Source organism: Arctopsyche grandis, chromosome 6 (genome assembly GCF_051622035.1).
Source record: "Arctopsyche grandis isolate Sample6627 chromosome 6, ASM5162203v2, whole genome shotgun sequence".
In the NCBI taxonomy this organism is placed as follows: domain Eukaryota; kingdom Metazoa; phylum Arthropoda; class Insecta; order Trichoptera; family Hydropsychidae; genus Arctopsyche; species Arctopsyche grandis.
In genome coordinates this window covers 6,988,961-7,011,152 of record NC_135360.1, presented here as the reverse complement: position 1 = coordinate 7,011,152, position 22,192 = coordinate 6,988,961, and the positions used below count along the sequence as shown (strand labels likewise).

The window sequence follows — 22,192 nt, the reverse complement described above, 5'->3', positions numbered from 1 at the left end:
TGTTTATTATATGACAGCTGAAGACAGAGTGAGTAGCAGCTGTCCGAACCCAGCCGGGTTGGTCCCCACTCGCAGGAAGGCAACCAAACTCGACCATGTCGTATAAGCGAGCCGCCACAAGACGACTGGCATGTTAATGCACGTGTTTATTATATGACAGCTGAAGACAGAGTGAGTAGCGGCTCTCCGAACCCAGCCGGGTTGGTCCCCACTCGCAGGAAGGCAACCAAACTCGACCATGTCGTATAAGCGAGCCGCCACATCAGAATTTTAGATTCAAGTTAATAAGATTTTTTTTTTAAATTAGCTAATAGCTAAAATTATATATAAATTAATAAAAAGATGCATGTGTGGGAATAGTTTAAATAAGATGTACACCATTTATCGCGATTCGGTCAACGTCAAAGACAAGCATAAGAGACAAAATGAAAAGTGAGTAGAAAATCACCTAAAAATTTGTAAAATGGTCGTGCAAGATTTTTTATCCATACAACCATCAAGTATTAAGATAATTTTAGCTCTATTTTAGCGACTTGGAACAAATTGTATATCTTTATTATAGCTAACTTTGTTGACGGAAATGCACAAAATCAATGGTGTTATGTTATGGTACGATTGGCAGAATTGTAAGCAGAGTGCGCGGCGGGATTTGAAGGCACTTGTCAGTTGTCAAGCTGTCGATTGAGGTTCCGTGATGGAGACGGAGGCTGCGGGGGGTGCTGCGCCCCCCTCAGAATCTGAAGGACACAGTCGAGACATGGGGGAGATTTCGATAGCCCTAGACGTGTGGCGACTTATAAGCGCACCTCTACACGCACTATTCGACAACTTGGCCAATGCAGCTGACAGTTTACATACTGTCATAATGTCTTTGATAAACTCCAAAAGGTTCATTTATATAACATTTATGATCCAAACGCCATGACTATTGACGCCAGTACACTCACAACGATTCCATAATAAAATATTTATATCACATAGTTCTTCATTCTACATAGTAGGAGCCAATCGCTTTAATACTCGCCGCTTGCTTTTTTTAATGTATGCTTGATTCTGAGCGTAACAAACTTCATCTTGTGAAACATTTGTTCTTTTTGCCAATATAAATTTGTCTTGGAAAAGGTTTTTTTTATATCCAATGGTTTTCCGTTGCCTTTTGGGGTGGAAATAAAAGATTATGATCTTGGTGGGTAGGTTGAGTATTTGAAGGGCCCAATTTTGTATGGAATTGTTTCAACGATTGTTGTTAAATAAATCCAACAAACAGGAAAGAGTCAATCTGGATTTTATAATCATTCATATTTTGCGAACAACGATAAACACTCTCCATATAATCACTGAGAAAATTGAACAAATCTTCCGATTTTGGCCGCGGTTTGTACACACAATCCCTCAACTGGTAAATAGTCGCTTAACTGGTGAGGTTCAGTTATGATTAGAGTTCCGACTATTCTAGTAGTTTGATAATATGATAAAATGTGCCGAGTATCTTTTTGTAGTTTGTCATAACCTACACACATGTGTACAGATTTTAACACATACCTATTTGTACATTTTTTCAGAGAGTTTTGCGAAATATTAACACCGCCTTCATCCAAATTAGAATTCACAGAATACTATTCATCTTTTAATAAATGGCTTCTGGGCCGTTTGTTTTACATATTGTCGGTGGAAAAATTAAAAAAGTAAGTTATACTTTTTGTATGTATTTATAAATATATTGAATAAGCTTATTTATAAGATTATTTTAGGATTCACCATATCAGCATTGAAGCTCAGTTAAAGATTTTATCAACACTGATGGCAAACGGCGCTACATTCTACAACGAAATATGCAATGATTATATTGAAAGCGGCAAAGCTCTAATCAAATACTATAACTCTGTGGAGGACGAAGACTGCGAATTAGAAGTTTTGCATCTTAGAATGCTCATTCCACGTTTAATCAACATTCCAAACACAGATATAAATTTTTCTCCGATATTTATCAACGTATCTGATAAGAATTTGTGTCGAAGTCTTATTAAACATATATCGAAGATCTTACATCATATAATGCCGTTAAGTATTGCATTGGAAGAATACCAGATTACGGACGATATCGTCGCTCAACATCTATTTATTTTGGAAAATTTTGATTTCGATTTAAAAATCATCGCTATTAAATTCTTCACAAACATTTTGAATGAGCACGGAGTACCTCCTAATTCCGATGATGTTTTAATCAAATTCATGCTAGGAATCGAAAGCCTTATTTTACACATGCCCGTGTATGCAAACAATGGATTATTATATCACAGCAAACAAATTGCAGAATTCAATAAACACATTGCTCAAGCGTTAACAGCCGTTACATCATTGAACACAAGTTCACAAGAAATTCGCACTTGTATAGAATTAAATATATGCAGATTTGTGCTAAGTTTAGACGAACCTGCCGTAGATAATGAATCTTTAGATTGCACATTTAATATGGAATTGAAAAACAGTTGTGTGAAATTACTCGAAAAGATATTTCGCACGGGTGGATCTATTTCGGCAGTCGATGTACCAGTTACAAGATATTTTATTAAAAACGCATCTTTGTTGTACACATCGTTGATAGCATCACAGTTGAAGACGTATATTTACATTGATAAGAATGAATCAAACGATGTATCCCTTGATGTGATGAAGAGCAGTCCAACGGCAGAAAAACTACTATCGGCATTGACATTCTCGTTGGAGACCGCTTGTTGCCCGAACATCGATCTATTCGTCATAAGAGAACACTTGCAAAATTGTCTGAGCTCATTGCGCATCCTTCACGATTCGGCCATCGAATTCTATAGCAGGTATCAACAATACCACGGATTCCACAACGCTATTTTTAATACAAAAGTCACAGATAAACATAATAGGATACATTCCAAATTGAAACCGTACGAGGAGAGAGTACGCCTGTTGCACATTCCTCGAGATAAAACGAAGACGATTGTTAAAAATATCACTGAAGTTATGAACCGAATACTTGAGAAGGATTGTGAGCCCATTTCGGAAATATTCACGTGTATGGAAATTTGCATGATGATGCTGTTGCTGTCGATTGAAATTTCAGTGGATGATTTGTTTAGCGTTTTGAGAATAACGCGATTGACACTCAATCAACCGTCATTTTCTGCTAAATTTCACGAGATGTTACACCTGCACTCGTTGAATATAATCTCAGTTCAAAGTATATTAAACTATGAAGAAATGAAAAAAAATACTATAGAACGTTTGGAAGTGTTCGATTTGAATAATCCGGAAATACATGCCAAGGTAAAATATTAGCTAATTGCTAAGATACATAGATGTAGAATAACCTAGATATGCCATTACATACAAATTTCGTTGGAGATCTTGTCGCCACTAACTGAGGGGTGCGGGGGGTTTAACTAGCGGGGAAGTGGTGAAAAAAAAGGTCGACGCAGCGGTCGGCAGTGGTCAGCAACCAGTTTATGTACATATGTACATGCACTGAAGTTTTATTTTATTTATAACTTTATTTTATTGGACACTCCGCGTGACAGTAAACCAAACTAATAAAGCCATATTAAGAAAAGAATATTTAGCTATACACACTATATTAAACTACAAATGTATGTTACTATAATAAAACCATCATTAACTATTACAATATTTAAACATTAGTAACTTCCACAAGGATCAATTTTAAAGCTGACACTTTAATATTTAGTTCATTGTTTGTAGTTTTAAACTTAATGTCGATTTCTGAATTTCCTTCAGTGCCAACAAGATACCTGTGGCAGAGGTTGTCGACCGCTGTTCCATCAGTGCATAGAATCGCGCCGATATTTCATTAATGTTAAAATACTACTATAATTGAAGACATTATATATTAATTCTTACATATGATATGTGACGCCATCCGCCTTTTTATGTTTTCTTGAGTAACTGTAACACGATTTCACTGAATACGTTGGCATTTTCGAAAAATGTCAATCGACCTTCCTACTTAGAAGCTAACTAGCTACTGAGAGAGTGTGCATGGTCTGTACTTTTTTTTTGTGTGTGCATGGTCCAACAGGGTGATCGGCTTAGAGCGTAAGGGCGTATCTATGGTATTCTATATCTATGCTAAGATATCAATCCAAAAAAAGTTTCATTTACATTTTCTTTTTTCAGATCTTGAGGCTATCACCTTTGTTAATCATAAATGAAATATTAACGCCAGAAAAAATCATATCGGACTACCTATTCTCTGCCTTATATTTGAACGATAAAAATATATTAGACGTTGTAATTACAGTTCTGCCGATCATGGTGTGCATTCTATACGGTCATTACGCCGTAATGAAGTCAAAACACGGGGACTTTAAAGAAAGTGTCGGATTTGAACTTCCCTCCGTAGACGGGGTGCACTTATCATTGATATGTCTCCACTGTTACAATTGCAACGATGACAAATCTATTCAGAGAAGTCTTGAAAATAATCTAAAAAATAACAGAACAATGCTCTTGCTGAATAAATCTCGCTTGAATTATTCAGAGAGCAATGATTCAACGTGCAATATGGTGGCGTTATTCAGAAGATTATCTTCTGAGGAATTTTACGAAAGCGTTGATGTATTGAAACTGTATAAATTTGTTGTTACTTTGTCTCAACATTCTTTGATTATTCCACCAATTATTGATTATATACTCGCAGAAAGGAATCTACCGAATATTTCTGCCGGATTGAAACCATTCTTCAGTATCGTTTTGGTAATTATAAACATGTTATAAAGTCTTTATCTGTATAGCCCAGTAGATAGATTCCGTGTTATAACAAATCATGCATATGAACATAGTATTTTGTGATTATATTTGCATAGTACTGTTGCGTAGGGGTGGGTGGAGGATCCAAGTAAAAGGCTAAAGTCGTGTCACAGCATTTATTGGTGATTAAGGAGATACACGCACTGGCAGTGCTACGTCCAGAATGTCTTGATATCGCCTAAGTACCCCCTTTTAACGGGTCGGTCGCTCAAGGCATCTTCAACGTCCGGTTTGTTTACCTATTGTTATGGTCACGTACTAGATGTGCCACGGAAGTCGGTCCCACGCTACCGCTGTTAGTTCTAAGAACTCCACGGGAATGCGACCGAGTACCGCTATCGCCGCTAAGTGCATTCATTGTTTAGCCGACTTGCACTTAAGCCTTGTAGATAATCTTTGAAACCAATTATAACGGTCACACTGTCTCTGGGATGTTACTCGGCCTAATCTGGTGGTCCGGCCTTACTCGGCGGTGTACGTAACAGCACTGATTAGACTAAGCAACAAAAAATTAAGTTTTTTACTTACGGGAGCCGAGACTAATCAATCTTTACTAAGCTCGACCCACTGAATTCGAATATGACAATGGAATTATTGGTGTCCTCTTGTTAGCGTTTAAAAAAATGTGCAATTTTTACAGATTTTTTGCTTTTTCAGTCTTAAACTCAAAATCTAGTATTGCTGTGGCAAAAGTGAGTATTGGAATCAATAGTTGAATTGTTTTTCTATTGATTGTAATTTTTTATTGCTTTAAAATACGTATAATTAATTATCTAGCGAATTTAAAAAGTCAAAAATATTTTTTTTCTTCAAGTACATATATTTAGATAACAGAAAAAGATTGAGATATATAAAACCAATCCTTATAACCGAGATCAAGTGAAAAATTTGCGAATTAACTCGTAATATTACAGAAAAAATACTCAAGAAAAAAAATGTGTATTAAAATATTTTTGACTTTAAAAATTCGCTAGATAATTAATTATACATATTTTAATGTAATAAAAAATCACACTCAATAGAAGAAAAAACATCTGACTATTGAATCCAATACTCACTTTTGGCACAGCAATACTAGATTTGGAGTTAAAGACGGAAAAACCAAAAGTCTGTAAAAATTGCCCATTTTTGAAACGTTCATATCTCATTAACGAGAGAATACCAACAAAAATCATTGTCATATTTGAATTCAGTGAATCCAACTTAGTAAATAATCAAATAATAATATTCAAATAATCGACGAGGTGGTCGCCAACGTCCGGATGCAGACAAGGCATTAACAAGAAGAAGAACTTAGTAAAGAGTGATTAGTCTCCGTTCCGGTAATTTTTATTGTTTCTCGGTGTCATCTATTTGCCAGATCTGTAATTTTTGGTCTTCCAAATTCTCAGATAGCCGCTCAATGCCTTCTTTTATATTTCACTTTACTAAATTACTCAATGTTGCTCGGGCAGATGAAATCAATGTTTGTTTGTCTGTCACATATACGTTCCTATACCATTCAACCGATTGCGATGAAACTTACATGAGTTATTGTGTACACGTCCGCTATGGTTTCTGTAAAAAAATCGCCATGCAGATTCAGGTAGTTTTGAATAAAAATTAAAAAATTAAACTTTGTCAGATAGTTTTATAGTCTCTGGCCTACATAAATTGTGACAGTATACTAAATTTGGTGGTTCTAAATCGAAAAGTGTAGATTTGTGTAGTGAATAAATATACAAACAATCATCTCTATAGTAGATAATATTACCAGAATAATATATTTATATGATAAATGTTTTGATTTACAGACTGATCCCAAAGTAGACGACTCGGTCAAGAACGATATATTGGATACTTTTCTCACGTCACTGTTGAAAAATGTCAAATCTTCATTGTATGAAAATAACGCGGACCAGCAGTTAATCTGTCTGAATGCCGTCAGACAATTTGGTATGAGCCGTTCGAAAACAGTCCTCCTGCCGAGTGTTAAAATACTCCTTTACTTTTTGATGAATCCCAATACCCCGTTTGGCTTCATGGCAAACTTTTACACGAAGGACATCTGCGAATCTCACTCGCTAACGCCTAATTTAGTATATCATATGTACAAAAAGGATTTTTGTCGAATTATGATGGGACTGTTGGCTTGGAACTACTCTTTGAAGCAAGAATTTGTACCGTCGATACTAAGAGTTTGTAATTTCCCTTTGCGTTTGCATGGACTGTGTCGCTAATAGTGTATAAAAATTTACCAGTCCATATAAACATAACTTAATAATGCTTGTAACGATCATATTTATAATATGAGTATGTGCTGTATAACTTTCAGGTCGTACGTGTATTTGGTTTCATCAACTACAAAGAGTTTCTATCGAAAGAAATGCATCACGCACTGCCTTTTCTGATTCCGTTGATTTTACGGGAGCGAAGACTCAGACGGATCATTCCAGAAATCAGCGAATTGATCTCATGCAATCCTTCAGACTTCTTATACGACAGATTTCCACACATCTATGCCCACGTTTATATTTTCAGCACAGACGAAATTGCTAATCAGTGCTACGAGTATTTAGTGGAAATCATCAGAACTCCGTTGCCGACGTTGATAAAGAAACACTCTCGCGTCATACTCACTGAACTTCTATTCCAATATTGCTGCAACCCAGAGAGGGTTATAAAAGCGTGCCGACAATTAGCCAGCATCGATAGTGATAACGAGACCAGTGTCAATTGTACGATTCCTCTGACGCAAGTCGCTGATTATATTCAACCGAAGATACTTGGAGTTTTGGCGTATTTCGATAGCAAGTTGATTCATACTAAAATAGCCATATCTGTGAAGAGGAAAGCTCTTCAAAGCTTTCCGTACATATTGAACTTGATGGGTACGAAGCATATCACACCGTTGCGGTTCAAAATCTTAGCCACGCTCAGGACAGCGTCGACGCTGATGAAAGAGTTTCCCGAATTGAATATCGAAGCTTGGGATGCTTTCATACGCAATATTGATACAATATTACTCGGTTCGTTACTCACTACTATAGTGGTGTCGCTTTTGCCGTTGATGTCGCACTCGTCGAAGAAGCTGAACAAGATATTCGAATATCTCATTGTTAAGAATGAGAATATTCTATCGACCCATATAGCTGATTTGTATTTCTTGGAAACGACTGATGTGTTGAAATGTATCAAAAGCACCGTCGTGCGATACGTGGACAAATATCAGTGTATGAGTTTCATAAATAAAATGAAATGGTATATGAAATATTTGAATCAGGATACGCCCGAGATCAAAGTGTACGCTTTGAAGTATTTGAACGAGTTGATTAAGAGTCAACGTCGAGAATTAGATTTGATATTGTATGGAAATAACAATCATATTACTGTGATTGTCGAGCTGCTAGAGATTTTAATTGTCGGTGAGTGTAATAGTAGCGATGTGAATTTGGATGTTTTGAAGGAATTGTTTATGATTTTAAGTTTATTTTAGGTTGTCGAAATAAAGATAGTAATTTGGCCGAATGGAGTAGTCGCTGTCTCGGTCAAATAGGTGCTTTGCAACCGTCTCTGTTGCCGAGGAAATTGGCTTCGACGTCTGCCAAGTCGCAATTTGCGTTCAATATGGGAGATGTGTCTTTTGCTAAGATGGCTCTAATTGAACTCGCTAAAGCGTTTCAGTTCGAGAAGAATCCAAAGGTATTGCAAAAGCTTTATAATTTTATATTGAATTATTATAAACCTCCTTTGTGTTTCACTTACGATTACAATTCAGGAAAAAATTTGCCTCTTATCCGATCGTTTTCATACTTTGCCATATTGCTCATTTTGGTCATTAATATAAGTAAATGGATCCTCCGCCATTACGATACAGATAAAATATCGTTTAAGACACTTTTGAAGTGGGTTTGGTGCAAACGATCGACAAGCGCCAGACAGACTGAAGCACAGATTAACTGGATGGCTGCTTTAAACGCAATTCTCGACTTCACGAATGATAGATTGCACATCAGATGACGAGTAACCTTTCGATGTGCACAGATGCAATTATTAAAATTGAGTTGGATCTTTCTTGCGAGTTTAATAAGGCAAAATTCGGAACTAAAGTATCAGAAGCACATAACGTATACAGGGTAGGTATGTATGTCGGGACTTCGGGTAGATTTCGCTTAGTGTAAGTGCGAGCAGTGCGCACGCATAAGGTACACGTGCCGTTAATCTGTGCTTCAGTCTGTCTGGCGCTTGTCGATCGTTTGCACCGCATCGGTTTGAAGTTTGTAAATTTGAAATCTGGGTGACGTCTATGTAGTCTTTAGTTTTATACATAGATGGCGGTAGTTAAATAAAATTATTGGTATTTTTATTCAAAATAATAATTTATATATCTTAATATTATATACAAAACTAAATTTATCTTTATAGTATGACTGAAAAAAAGTTTTTTTTTTACTTAAAATCACCGTAATTATTATACACATTAAATATCAAGAAAATAAAAATAATTTAAAAGGTCAAAATAAAATACTGACATTGTTTTAAAAAAAAATACTACTTCCGGTTTACGAATTCTGACCAAAACCCTATCAGCTCCAAGTTAGTACATAAAGGATACAAATATATAAATTTTCAGCTTGATATGTTCAGGGGTGTGGACAGAATCGTGGTCACAACATTTTTGACCTTTCTAAGAGGAAAAAATCCCACCTAAAAAAAGATTTGATTTTGATTTTCAAATGCTTTTTATTATTACGAAATTATGTTCACAATACATCTTATATCTATTTTAATAGCTACTGATCTACTGATCATTTTCTATTTTACAATTTAATTTACTTTGGTTAGTAATCATAGTATTATATTGTTCTAATGTTAATCTACAGCATAATAGGAAAAACAGCTCAAAAACCTATTTACAATCCTTATAAATGCTCATAATACATCTAATACATAATATTAATTAAAGACTCTCTAAAGTCGATGACCTAAAGCAGATAAAAAAAAAAAAAGAGGACACCTATAAGGAATTGTACCATTTCCGGTCAACTTAAGAATTAAAGTCGTATCGATTGGTATTAACGGTGTTTAAAAAATACACAGACACACATTTTTTCTAGATCATGAAAACGTCATTCTGAGTTCGAATCAGTCAAAAAATCTCGAATTCGAATTTTTGCATGAATTGTAAAAAAAAATTATTTGAACACAAAAAATGCTGTCGGCCATTTTTATTATTATATATGTACATACATAGATAATTATATTTTATTTCAGAACATGGATTGTTATTCACTTGCAATACAAGAAATATTAAATTCATTTAATATTCGACCAGAAGGTGAAAATAAAGATGTGTGGGATAGCCTTCCGAAGAATTTGCTGGAAATTATCGTTCCTTTACTCTTGTCCAGGTATTTCTTCAATATTATACATAAATTAAATCATTCCAATTTTTATATAATTCCAATTGTGTTTCAGATACACTCTAGCGTTTCCGTCTAATCCTGAAAGTAATCATCCTATATTCGGCTCTCCCTCTGCGACTACGTTCAGCGAATGGGGTTTTAAGTAATTGAATGCTAATAAAGTATCAGCCTTTCAAAGATAGTACTCCATTTTAATTTTATGTTGTATTTAGTTGGGCAGGAAAACTCATCTCGCACATAAAACAAGATGACATTAGTTATATGCTACGTATGGTACATCCGGCACTGAAGAGAGACCTTCGAACTTTAGTCTTGTTTTTACCGTACATTGTTCTTCATACCGTGACGACAAACAGTAATGTTGAATTTATCAATGAAGAGATTATGAGTGTCATCGGTAAGTTTTTATAATATTTTATGTCATTTGTTTTGATTGATAGAAATATTTACATATTTTTAATATTTTCAGGTTTGAATTCTTTCAGTGTCGAATCTATAAATATGAAAAAGCTACCTGATTTTAAAATAATGCGATATGTTAATACAACACCTTCAATCACGCATATTGTTTCCGAAGAAGGAACTCATGTTGGTTTTATTTTATTTATTTTTTTATTATAAAATAATATTTTAATACTTAAAGTATTTATTTGTACTTTTGTTATAGAAAAAGTGTTGTAAAATGATTTATAATTTGTTGGACTTTTTCAATCGCTGGCTTATGGAATGGTGTTATAATAAAAATAATTCATTACAAGATAACGATTATGTGTAAGATTTGAAAATAGATCTTTGAATTTGTTCCATATTGTTCATCTATGTATATATCTAAATTTAATGTTTTGTTTGTAGAAAAATTAAAAGCTTCACTAATGAATTTTGTAAATTGACTATCGCTCGTGGAAACTTCCTATGCAGTGAATACGAAAGATCACTACAATACCTTGAATTGTATATGGAAGAATCTCCTGAACGATTTCAATCACAGCTCGGTTTTTTGGCTGAAATATACTCGGTCCTAAATGAACCTGATTCCATTGCAGGTTCGAATTATTCAAAACTGTCCATTATAATCTTAAAATACATGAATTAATATTTAAAATTTAATTTTTAAGGTATTATGAGTATAAAGCAGAATGAACCCACTTTATCGGAGTCAATTCTTGCTCATGAAGTAATGGGACAGTTGCAAGACGCAGCAACGTGCTATGAAAAGTTGGCTCAACAGGGAAATTTTGGTGGGGAAAAATTACAGGTAGATAAAAAAAGTTAAATTTATGTATATAACTAGCAGAATAGATTAGTGGTTAGCATACAATGGTTTGAACAGAGTCGTCACGAGTTCAAATCCCACTGGTTTCTGCTGGATTTGTGACTCCAGGTCGATCGTTTTCTATCAAAGTTTGCCAATTTATCTGATTTTCATTGAAACGGTTCCAACAAATTGGCAACCTTACCGATTTTATCGCAAAATCTCGAGTTTTCACCAATCTCGAATTTCGCTGAATTGTATAAAATGCTGCAAATTTACAAATTTGACCATAGATGTCTCTGTGGATATTAATTGATATGTACTTTTTATAATACTAATAATATTTGTATCAAATGTACAATGTTTCTGGCCTGGAAGGTGCATTGGGCTTACCTGTTAGGCCTTCCTGTTATAAATTATAAATGTGTATTAATGTAGTTTTAATACTTTATAAAAATGTTATAGGGTATGGTCAAAGTATATCTCGGATTAGATCAGCCTTTTACTGCTTTGAAGCTTTTGCAAGATGCCGATGTTGAGTTCAACAGTTATGGATTAGCTGCTGAATCTTTTTGGAGATTGGGAATGTTTGAAGACCTAGACAAAATGCTCTCCCGTCCTGATGTTAGTTTTTGTATAAACAAATATATATTTTTTTAGATATTTATGTTGGTTAATTGAATGTTTGATTACAGGTTGTAAATAATGACACATGGGGAGTAAATATTGGGCACTGTCTCTTGGCTCTACGCAGCGGAGTACGAGAGACTCTCCAAGAGAAGTTGAGTTCGGCTCGGAAAGCCCTCTTGCGTAGATTAGACAGTGGTGCTAGTTACATGTCTTTAGAGGAAAATGTTTACGATCGAGCATACACGTCTGCATTTGATCTGCATATGATATCTGAAATTGAGGACATCGAAGATATTATATTTAAGTATGTCCGACATTAAAATAGCGAGTGCGTATATTTTATATGTATGATACTTTATTGAATTTTAGGATCAAAGATCTTCACGACGGTGATACCGATTGCGTTCTGACTGTAAATAATTTGATTAATGATTGGAATTTGAGGTTTAATTTATTGCAATCGTCTAAAAACATCGTCGAACCTGTTTTGAGATTGCGGAGGATTCTTTTGGAACAATCAAAGGTTTGATTTTATATTATATTGTTGCGTAGGGGTGAGTTCAGGATCCCAATGAAAGGCCAAAGTCGCTTCACAGCATTTATTGAATGATACAGGAGGTCAATCTGATATGGTATGATAAGTACCTCCTTATAAAGGACAAGTAGCTCACCACAGCTTCCCCGATCTGGTTATGTATCTATTGTCTAGGCACGTAGTTTTAAGTGAGTCTCACGCTCTCGGATTCTGAGAATTCTAGTGTGGCCACTTACTGAGTCCCGTTAGGCCAATTCGGGGATCCCGTAGACAGCGGATATTATCTCTCGTGTTCTCACGTTACAATATTTTAATTTTAATTTAATGCCAATTATGATTATAATTACAGGAACTTCTTCAAAATACACACCCGAGAATTATTCCGTTGCTTGACATACACATCGGAAAGCTGTGGTTACAGAGTGCAAAGTTTGCTAGAAAAGCTGGAGTCTTTCAACAGGTTTTTATTTCAATTACATGTATAATATAATAGTATAAAAAAATTGTTATGAAAGTAATGTGATTAAACGTTTCTAGGCATATATTTACATATTAAATAGTGAAAAATACAGTCCGAAAGAACTATTCATTGAAAAGGCAAAATTGTATTGGATGCGTAATCAACAAGAGCCTGCCTTTTGCACGCTAAAACGCGGATTAGAGGAACATTTTATGGATACGAAAAATCTCGCCGAAGATGATAAGTAAGCTAAATAAATAAACCAATCATTTATACGTGTGAATAACTTCTAATTATTTCAGAAAATTGTGCGCTAAAGCTAAATTACTAATAGCTATATACAACGATGAGACTACAAATGTCGATATGGATGTGAATATCAAGCATTATAAAGATGCCATGTTGACGTATAGAGAATGGGAAAAGAGTTTGGTTAGTCTAATATACATATATTATATTATATATGTGTGTGTTTGTATAATTAATAATCTTTTATATTCATTTCCAGATTTGTTTGGGTGAATACTACGAAAAAATCTATTCTGCTTTGACTCCCAGCGAAAAACTCGGAGGCTCCGGTTTTGCCGCACGGACTCAGGCTCTTGACTATTACGGCCGATCTTTACAATACGGACATAAAAAGTTGTATCAGAGCATGCCTCGTATGCTTTCCATTTGGTAATTTCACTCATTTACAGGCGTAGTTCTGCAAAAAGAATCCAACCCATATAAGTAATACTGCAACAACTCCAACTTCAACATGAAGAAAAGCTTATAATTTTTGATAATACATATAAAAGTTAGAGTTGGATTATTTTTTCATTACTGCATATGTTCAATGGTTCATATTTGAGCTTGATCGGTCTTTGTCTGATCCTCTTTTTAATAATTTGTTTGAAAAGTTATGTGTGAAGGTTCGTTTATAACAGTAAAGCTCAAGCCGGGAACTGCATGTAAACAACAGTACTAAAAGTATTCTTTAGTACATTATATATGGACACATAATAGACATGTCCAGTAGTAAAGAAGAAGAAATAAAGATACGTATGAAATTAGGATGGAGTGCATTTGGACGAATGAATGTAGTTTTTAAATCAAAAATGCCACTGCCTGAAGAAAAAGATCTTCAATTAATGCGTTTTGCCAGTGATGACGTATGGATGTGAAACTTGGATATTGAACGCCAAGATGCTACACAAAGTTCAATGTACTGAACGCTGTATGCTCCGCATAACAAGGAAATATAGGAAGCGGAGTACTTGGATGAGAAGTATGATAAGGGTAGTGGACATAGTGGATAGAGTAAATAGATTGAAATGTCAATAGGCTGGTCACGTGGCTAGAAGAATGGACGAAAGTTGGACAAAAGAAGTGCTAGAATGGTACCCGAGAGAATGCAAAAAGGTAAAAAGAAGACTGCAGGGAAATGGGTAGACGAAATTAGGAAAATGTGTGGGGTGAGATGGATGACTATTGCGCAAAACACAGACGAGTGGAAGAGGCCTTCATCCAGCAGTTGATGGTGAGTGGCTGTAGATGGTGATGATATGGACACATTAATATAATCCGTAATGTGTACGTGGCGTATCTAAAAGAGCAGCAACCAATACGATCTATTAATATTATACAGCAGAACATGTCACCAAAACGTATCAAGCAGAACAGTTTTTCTTTACCTACTGTGGAAATGTTCAAAAAAAATCACGCATGGCGTGACGTCATAATGGCGAGTGCACCCGTACTAACGAAAGTGCGCATGCGCATATGAATATTTATGACAATATTGACTCGACGATACAACACAAGCAATATTTCGTCGTATCTATATAAGCCGATTTTGCTTTGCACTGTGCTGAAGATGGACGATGCTGTATATGTAGTATGAATGGAGTATTTTCCGTGCATTGTTGTTGCGAATTGTTGACATGCGGTGCTGGATAATATAATTATCATAATAAGTAATGGAAAGACAAAACAATCAATACTAATTGTAGTGTACATATATAAATTACAGGTTGGACTTCACTTATGAAACTGAAATCACTTCTGAAAACAAATCGACTGCACTTGCAGCATTGACGAACATATGCACATTGATCGAAACCTTTACTGAACGCTTGCCTCTGTATTTATTCCTGTCTGCGTTTTCGCAGATCATATCGAGAATTTGCCATCCCATCAACCAGGTTTATATTAAAAAAAATAGTTCAATTTAATTCGCTTACTATCGAAATACAGTACAGTAGAGTCATTCAAACGTATCCTAGGTTTACAATCAACTGAAGTCGGTGATTATAAAATTGATTTTGGCCTATCCGCAACACTCCTTGTGGATGATGATGTGTGTGATCAAGTCTGGATATTCGCAGAGAATGAAACGTTGCCAAGACATATTGAATGACCATCGATTGAAAGATCCAGAAATGCAAAAGTTCATCAGCCACTTTAACTTGTTGGCGACGAATTTGATCGACCTTTGCAATTCACCTGTCAATAAAGATCTTCAAGTAATTACTATCTATCTGTTCTTATGGTACTTTAGTCATATTTTTAATTACAAAGATTGATCTTTTCCAGACGTTCACCGTCAGCAGCCTCGTCAGAAATTTGCCTAGGATTTTGACTACTTCTGATTTTAGCGAAATAGTTATGCCGCACGAACGTTTCGTCAAACTTTCACTTCCCGTTACTGCAGCTAGAAATGTACGATTCTGTAAATTTGGTGTTTATTATATACATATATATGCATGTATAATAAGAAAGTGTGTTTTAGGATCGAAATTTCAATCCGTTTACACCGCCTGTTTACATAGCAGGAATTGAAGAAAAGGTTGTTGTATTGCAGTCCTTACAAAAACCGAGAAAAGTTACATTTTTAGGTCAATATTGATATTGTAAATATTTGAATATGTCTTTGTTTGTATTAAATCGTTTATATATGTATGTATTTTACTTTAGGTTCTGATGGTAATCGTTATATTATAATGTTGAAGCCAAAAGATGATCTGCGTAAAGATTTCCGTCTGATGGAATTCAACGCTGTAGTCAATCGTTATCTCCAAGACCATCCCGATGCTAGGGAGCGTAGATTGTATATTAGAACTTATACAGTGTTGCCATTGAATGAAGAGTGTGGACTCATTGAATGGGTTCCAAATTTGGTGGGGCTTAGACCCATACTGTCGTCGATTTACAAACGAAAAGGTATATCCTAGTCTTGCTTTATAAAGGTATATCCTAGTCTTGCTATATAAAGGTATATCCTAGTCTTGCTATATAAAGGTATATCCTAGTCTTGTATATAAAAGCATTCTTCTTCTTTGTCGTCGCTTTCCTTATGCCTGAGAGTGGTGACTTTCCCGTCCTCTGACTTCCACGGTCATGGTCCTCCAGTTCTCTCGACACTCGGCAGCTTGCAACTCAACTGGTCGCTCCATCTTGGGGATCTTCCTCTTCCTCTACTTATGTCAACGCTTCCCAGAACTATCTGTTTTTCCAGGCTGTCCTGGTCTTGCCTCGCGATGTGCCCAAAGAACTGGAGGATACGCCTAAGACAGGTGGATGATGTGCTATCGCCAAATCTCAGCTCATTGAGTTCAGAGGCATTGGTTCTTTCCATCTCCAGCACCCAAAAGCACTATAATCAATAAATACATTTAAGATCGCGAAATATTTGATCTTTGTCTATACGCTAGCAATTTTTAAATTAGTTGAACGTGTTTAAGCAGGTAGGTGTGTTGACCAGTGTCCTAGGAAACCTTTGGAAACACGTTTGTGTTTGGAAGAAGTTTATTTATTGAGGAGGTAGTTGCTTTAATTCGGAATCGGGCTGGCTGAACTCCAGAGGCTCACACTGTCGTCTAGTGCGATAGTATATGTATATCCTGGTTAGTTATTCAATGTGTAGCTTGATAGGTGAGATCATACTCTCGAAGATTCCTATGGGCTTGAGGTTGTTTAGTGCGTAGCTGTATGATGAGATGATGCTCTCGGGGGTTCCTATAGGCTCAATGTTGTTAATGTAGACCGAGTCGAATTGTGTCTTTGCCCCTGTGTGAACAGAGATATTTCAGACAAGTTCAGCTCTGCATGCTCGAACAGGAACGCGATGATGCTATCGTGCGACTTGTGTTTTATGGAGAAATATGTAGATGAGATCATTGACCTCGATTTGGGATAGTACAAGCTGTGCTATATTCCTACACATGCAAAAAAATGAGGTACTTATCGGTTATATGGGCGCATCCGAGCATCGAGGATACACACAGTGTGTTTTCGCCCTTAAACGTTACATAGTGTACGTTTCTAAAGAGAAATCGATGCGACTCGCTGGCGTACAAAGGTTTAAATCAAAAGTTTAAACAATTTCTGTACGAAAATAATGATTTAGGTTATAGTTCTTCGAGGCGTTTCAAATCCTAACCCCAGCTAGACTTCAATTGAAACGGTACTTCAGAAATTGGCTCATACCTAAATGTTATTGTAACGTAGAGATTAGGTGAGTGGCGCTCGTGGTTTTTCGATGGTTTACTAGCGCAAATCACCTGATCTCTCGTTCCCGCCAAAATGGCCTCTACGTATGAATGAGCCGTATGCAACGGCCAATGGGATCGTCTGACTCATCGACCAATAGGTGTTTGAGCCCAAATGTGTATACATATAAATAAGGGGCGCTCTCGAATTGGAAATAATTCCGACCTGGAGCGCCGACGGGAGCAGACGAATAAACCGCTTCTACAACCCTCTTGCGTCTTTCTCTCTGATCCTGGAAGCCCCCTCTTTGCGTCCACGCAACATTATTATCACCTGATTATGATTTCAATTAATAACTTTAATTTTAACCAGCGTCGTGGACTAATGGTTAGCATATTATGCTCTCGAGCAGTGTGGTCACGAGTTCGAGTCCCACTGCTGGCCAGACCTTGGTTTGTGACTCCAGGTTGATCGTTTCTTATCAGAGTTTGCCAATTTTTCTAAAATTGACATCTCCTTTCCTATCTCTCTCGCTAATCTCAAGCTATTCAGCGTCTTGAGGTTCGCCAATTTGATTATAAAATGCTGCAAAAATGTCTCTACTATGGATGTTTGTATGAATTCGCATTGTATAAAATGCTTATGTATATTGATTGTATTGTATCTGTTTAAGTGCACTCGTCGCTTTGGAGCGATCTGTAAAGGCATGTTCTATGAAATAAAATAAAATAAAAATATTTGACAACCTGTCGGGGCACTATAGCAAAAATGAAATATTAAAAAAAAAAATTACGTTGCTAAAACTTATGTTTTCTTTGTAAAAAGGCTTAGCAATCAATACTAAACAATTACGTTCATGGGACTGTGATGTGAATGATCCCATATCAAAGAAGAAGAAAACATTCGAAACGGAACTAATACCACGTCACCCGCCAGTCTTCGGCGAATGGTTCCGATCCACATTTCCGGATCCTCACAGTTGGTAATAAACTGATAAAACACACAATAATATATCGAAAATCAAACAGACATATACAAAAACACTATTAATAATAATCAGGTATCAAGCAAGATCTGCCTACACGAGGACCACGGCCGTCATGTCTATGGTTGGATACATTTTAGGTACCCATTCTACTTTCTATAATATAATACATACATACATAATATATGATCATAATAATAAAAATATACACCATAGGTTTAGGAGATCGTCACGGTGAAAACATACTATACGATTCGACCAACGGCGATACCATGCACGTGGATTTCAACTGCCTGTTTAACAAGGGCGAAGGGTTTCTACGTCCGGAGACGGTCCCGTTTCGTCTCACGCACAATATGCAATCGGCCATGGGTCCGCTCGCTCACGAGGGCATGTATAGGTACGTGTGGGTTTTTAGTATGATTTCAAATTTTATACATTTTTACTTAGTGACAATAGATGAAGTTTTGTGATCATGCGAAAATTCGATCTTGAGATTTTGACTGATTCGAACTCAGAATCGATCACTGGTTCGTTTTCATGATCTAGAAAAACTGTGTGTTTGTGTAGCTGTATATTTTTGAACACCGTTCATCCTATCGAACTGAAACTTAGTATCGGTTGCTGAAATTCTTATCGATATGACGTAAATTTTTAAGTTGACCGGAAATGGTACCTCTCCTTATAAGTGACCTTTTTTTTTAAGTTTTTCAATTCAATTATCTCCCAAACGGTTTACCGAATTAGAATGAATTTTTTTTACATGTAATAGAAATTATAAATTTTATGCCCTTATATATTTTGAATATTTTTATCTGAACCGGAAGTAGTACTTTTGCTCTATAGAATCGAGGTTTTTTATGTTTTTCTCAGATTTTTTTTGGTTTATTGAACTGATATTTCATATATAGAAGTTTAAGCTTAATACTAAGTTATGTATAAAATTTGGTAAGCATCCGTCAACCGGAAGTGGCAGTTTACTCTTGTTCGATTTTTCTTACACTATTTTTTTCGACCCCTTTCGACACGTGTGCTCTTCACGAAAACATTCAAGTATTATTCTTTTATCAATGTGATGAAAATAAAAAAAATCACTAAATTAAATAAACCGGAAATGGGATTTTTTCCTCTTAGAAAAGTCAAAAATGTTGTGACCACGATTCTTTCCACACCCCTGAACGTATCAAGCTGAAAATTTATATTTGTATCCTTTATGTACTAACTTAAAGCTGATAAGGTTTTGGTCATAATTCGTAAACTGGAAGTAGTATTTTTTTTTTAAACAATATTTCATTATTTTATTTCGACCTTTTAAACCATTTTTATTTTCTTCATTTTTAAATGCGTATAAAATAATTAGTGATGTTAAGTAATAAAAAAATTTCGAACAAAATCTGACAACCGCAAGTAGAACTTTTATCTTCGGTAAATTTCCCTACATTTGCATCGAAAATGCTCTCGTAACCGGTATGTGTGAATGTGTATGTATGTTTCATCATAAAATTTTGTTTTGTGACCTTGTTATATTCCTCAAATACATAGATACAGTCATGGGTTGGTCTCATCCGAATTTTTTTAATTGTGTGATGTTTTAGGAAGTGTTGCGAGGTGACGATGCGCGTGCTGAGAGCGCAGACTCCGACGCTGATGGCCATAATACGCCCGTTCGTATACGATCCCCTCGTCACGTGGCAGAAGTGTCTCGATCGTTCGACCGTCATTGCCGAGAGGACGAACCAATCAGCCAAAGAGCACCTCACGCATATCGAACACCGACTCCAAGGAATGGTCCGTTCTGTTTCCACATGCCCAAACTCGAATGTGTAGATGGTCGTCTACACACCCGAACAGCGTTGTCGTTTTTCTTTATAATTGTATTGAGTGGTTGTTTCAGGTTCGTACGAAGGATAAGCAGTTCACTTTGTCTCTCTCGCCCGAGGGTCAAACTAACCATCTCATCCTCGAGGCGATCAGTGTTGTAAATCTATGCCAAATGTACATGGGATGGGGTCCCTTTTTGTAGAAGGAATTTTTATTTAAGTAAATATTTTATGTATAATAAGTACAATAAAATGTGTTTGCAATTTTAATTGTAATGTATGTTGTGTTATTTAAAAAATGTATTATATTTTCAATTTGTGACTTCCTTTGAATTGAATAAGTTTGTACATAAAAACGTGTACCGATGATTAATACAATAAATAACAGTCGGTGTGAAGAATTCTAGTGATTTATTTATTGTATCTTGTACAGAGTTCCATTAATTAAAGAATACATATTTAGCATGGATTTATCTACTTACATGTTTATAGCTATATTGTTTTGTATAAAATCAACAATGTTTTATCAAAGTATATAAATATAATACATGTTACCAATTTGAAGAAAAAAAAAATCAAAAGTTTCAAAACGAAAAAATTCCAATTTATATAATTTTCATTATAAAAGTAGACGAATATAAAATATATATAAAACAGTTGGAAGAAAAAAATGCATGCAAGTTTACTGATTAAATTATCTTTGGCAAAATAATGGCCGATCTTGCTTTTTTTTTGTTTATTCTCTTCGACAGCACCATCGTAATATGGAACGCGCGCATCTGGGATAATTTAAAAACGAAACTCACGAAACAGATCGTTTATTGTATAATAATAATACATACATACAGTATTTAAAGTAGTAATAATTCTCAAACCGCTATTTTTAAAACGCAAAATATAAATATCCGCAAGTTTTGTGCACGCGAACATATAATATTATCCACATTTCATTTTTGTTGCAACGAAAATAATGACTAGTCGTATTACAAATTTGAATATCAAATTAAAACAAAAGCACTTCAATATATGAATTCATTTTATACACAAAAAAAAAATAATAATAAAACAAAAACTTAAGTTCCTTGCGAAAGCTACGGAATTATTATTGTGTGTATATGTATAAAGCTTATTTGATTAAACTTCAAAAAAAGTTAACAATTATTTAAAAATGTAACTAATATTTTATATATATGTAATATATATATAGATTGCAATGTGCGCGAGCATACTTTGTCAAGTACACGCGTGAACATTACAAGTAGACGACGTTCACACTTGAATAATTCTTATTGAGCATTTTCTATACACCGATTATAGTGCACAGAATACAAAAATTACACGACATAATATGCATTTAATTTCAATATATATATATATATGTATAATATATAAATGAGGGGGGGTAGGGGGTATATTTGAAATATTTACACACGAGTATCTGTGCAATTATTAATCATGGTAACCAATATCGTCATTATTAGTAGGGTTTCTGGCATAGCGTGAACATGCCGTAGAAGTGATGACGAGCCGTGCGGAACCCTCGATATAATATAATATAATAATGCGTAATATTGCATTACGGAAACGAAAATGAAACAGGAACTTGTACAGCTGACAACCTCATATAAGAGACACCTAATATAAAATCGCATTCACATATACAGTAAAACATATATGTGAATTAATATTTTAGTTACACTATATAAATAATTCAGTACTACATTCAACATTATTACAAAATTTTTTTTTTTAATTATATTTACAGTAATTTTTTCACATTATATGATAAATAGTAAAATTTAATGAATATAATAATAATAACTAATATTTAT

General features: G+C 35.1%; 1 protein-coding gene across 1 annotated transcript; it reads left to right on the top strand.

Moving 5' to 3' along the window:
* The first annotated feature begins 603 nt into the window (after nucleotides 1–603).
* LOC143912914 (serine/threonine-protein kinase ATR-like) lies at nucleotides 604–21,405 on the top strand. The gene is made up of 31 exons (XM_077432370.1): nucleotides 604–888; nucleotides 1,563–1,685; nucleotides 1,752–3,300; nucleotides 4,168–4,746; nucleotides 6,594–6,977; nucleotides 7,115–8,204; nucleotides 8,276–8,481; nucleotides 10,054–10,190; nucleotides 10,258–10,347; nucleotides 10,418–10,602; nucleotides 10,675–10,793; nucleotides 10,873–10,976; nucleotides 11,058–11,248; nucleotides 11,321–11,460; nucleotides 11,923–12,081; nucleotides 12,153–12,391; nucleotides 12,457–12,610; nucleotides 12,972–13,082; nucleotides 13,160–13,326; nucleotides 13,385–13,514; nucleotides 13,591–13,760; nucleotides 15,097–15,268; nucleotides 15,350–15,589; nucleotides 15,660–15,785; nucleotides 15,856–15,961; nucleotides 16,041–16,286; nucleotides 18,381–18,537; nucleotides 18,616–18,680; nucleotides 18,757–18,940; nucleotides 20,136–20,328; nucleotides 20,435–21,405. Exons 1-31 carry the CDS (start codon nucleotides 695–697, stop codon nucleotides 20,561–20,563), a joined length of 7,839 nt encoding a protein of 2,612 aa, XP_077288496.1. The 5' UTR covers nucleotides 604–694; the 3' UTR covers nucleotides 20,564–21,405.
* Nucleotides 21,406–22,192: the final 787 nt, after the last annotated feature.

Coding starts and splice junctions, on each gene's coding strand:
- LOC143912914 (XM_077432370.1), top strand. CDS start 695: ATGGAGACGGAGGCTGCGGGGGGTGCTGCGCCCCCCTCAGAATCTGAA. Junction 8,205..8,275: donor GCTAGAGATTTTAATTGTCG/GTGAGTGTAATA, acceptor AGTTTATTTTAG/GTTGTCGAAATAAAGATAGT. Junction 20,329..20,434: donor AACACCGACTCCAAGGAATG/GTCCGTTCTGTT, acceptor TGGTTGTTTCAG/GTTCGTACGAAGGATAAGCA.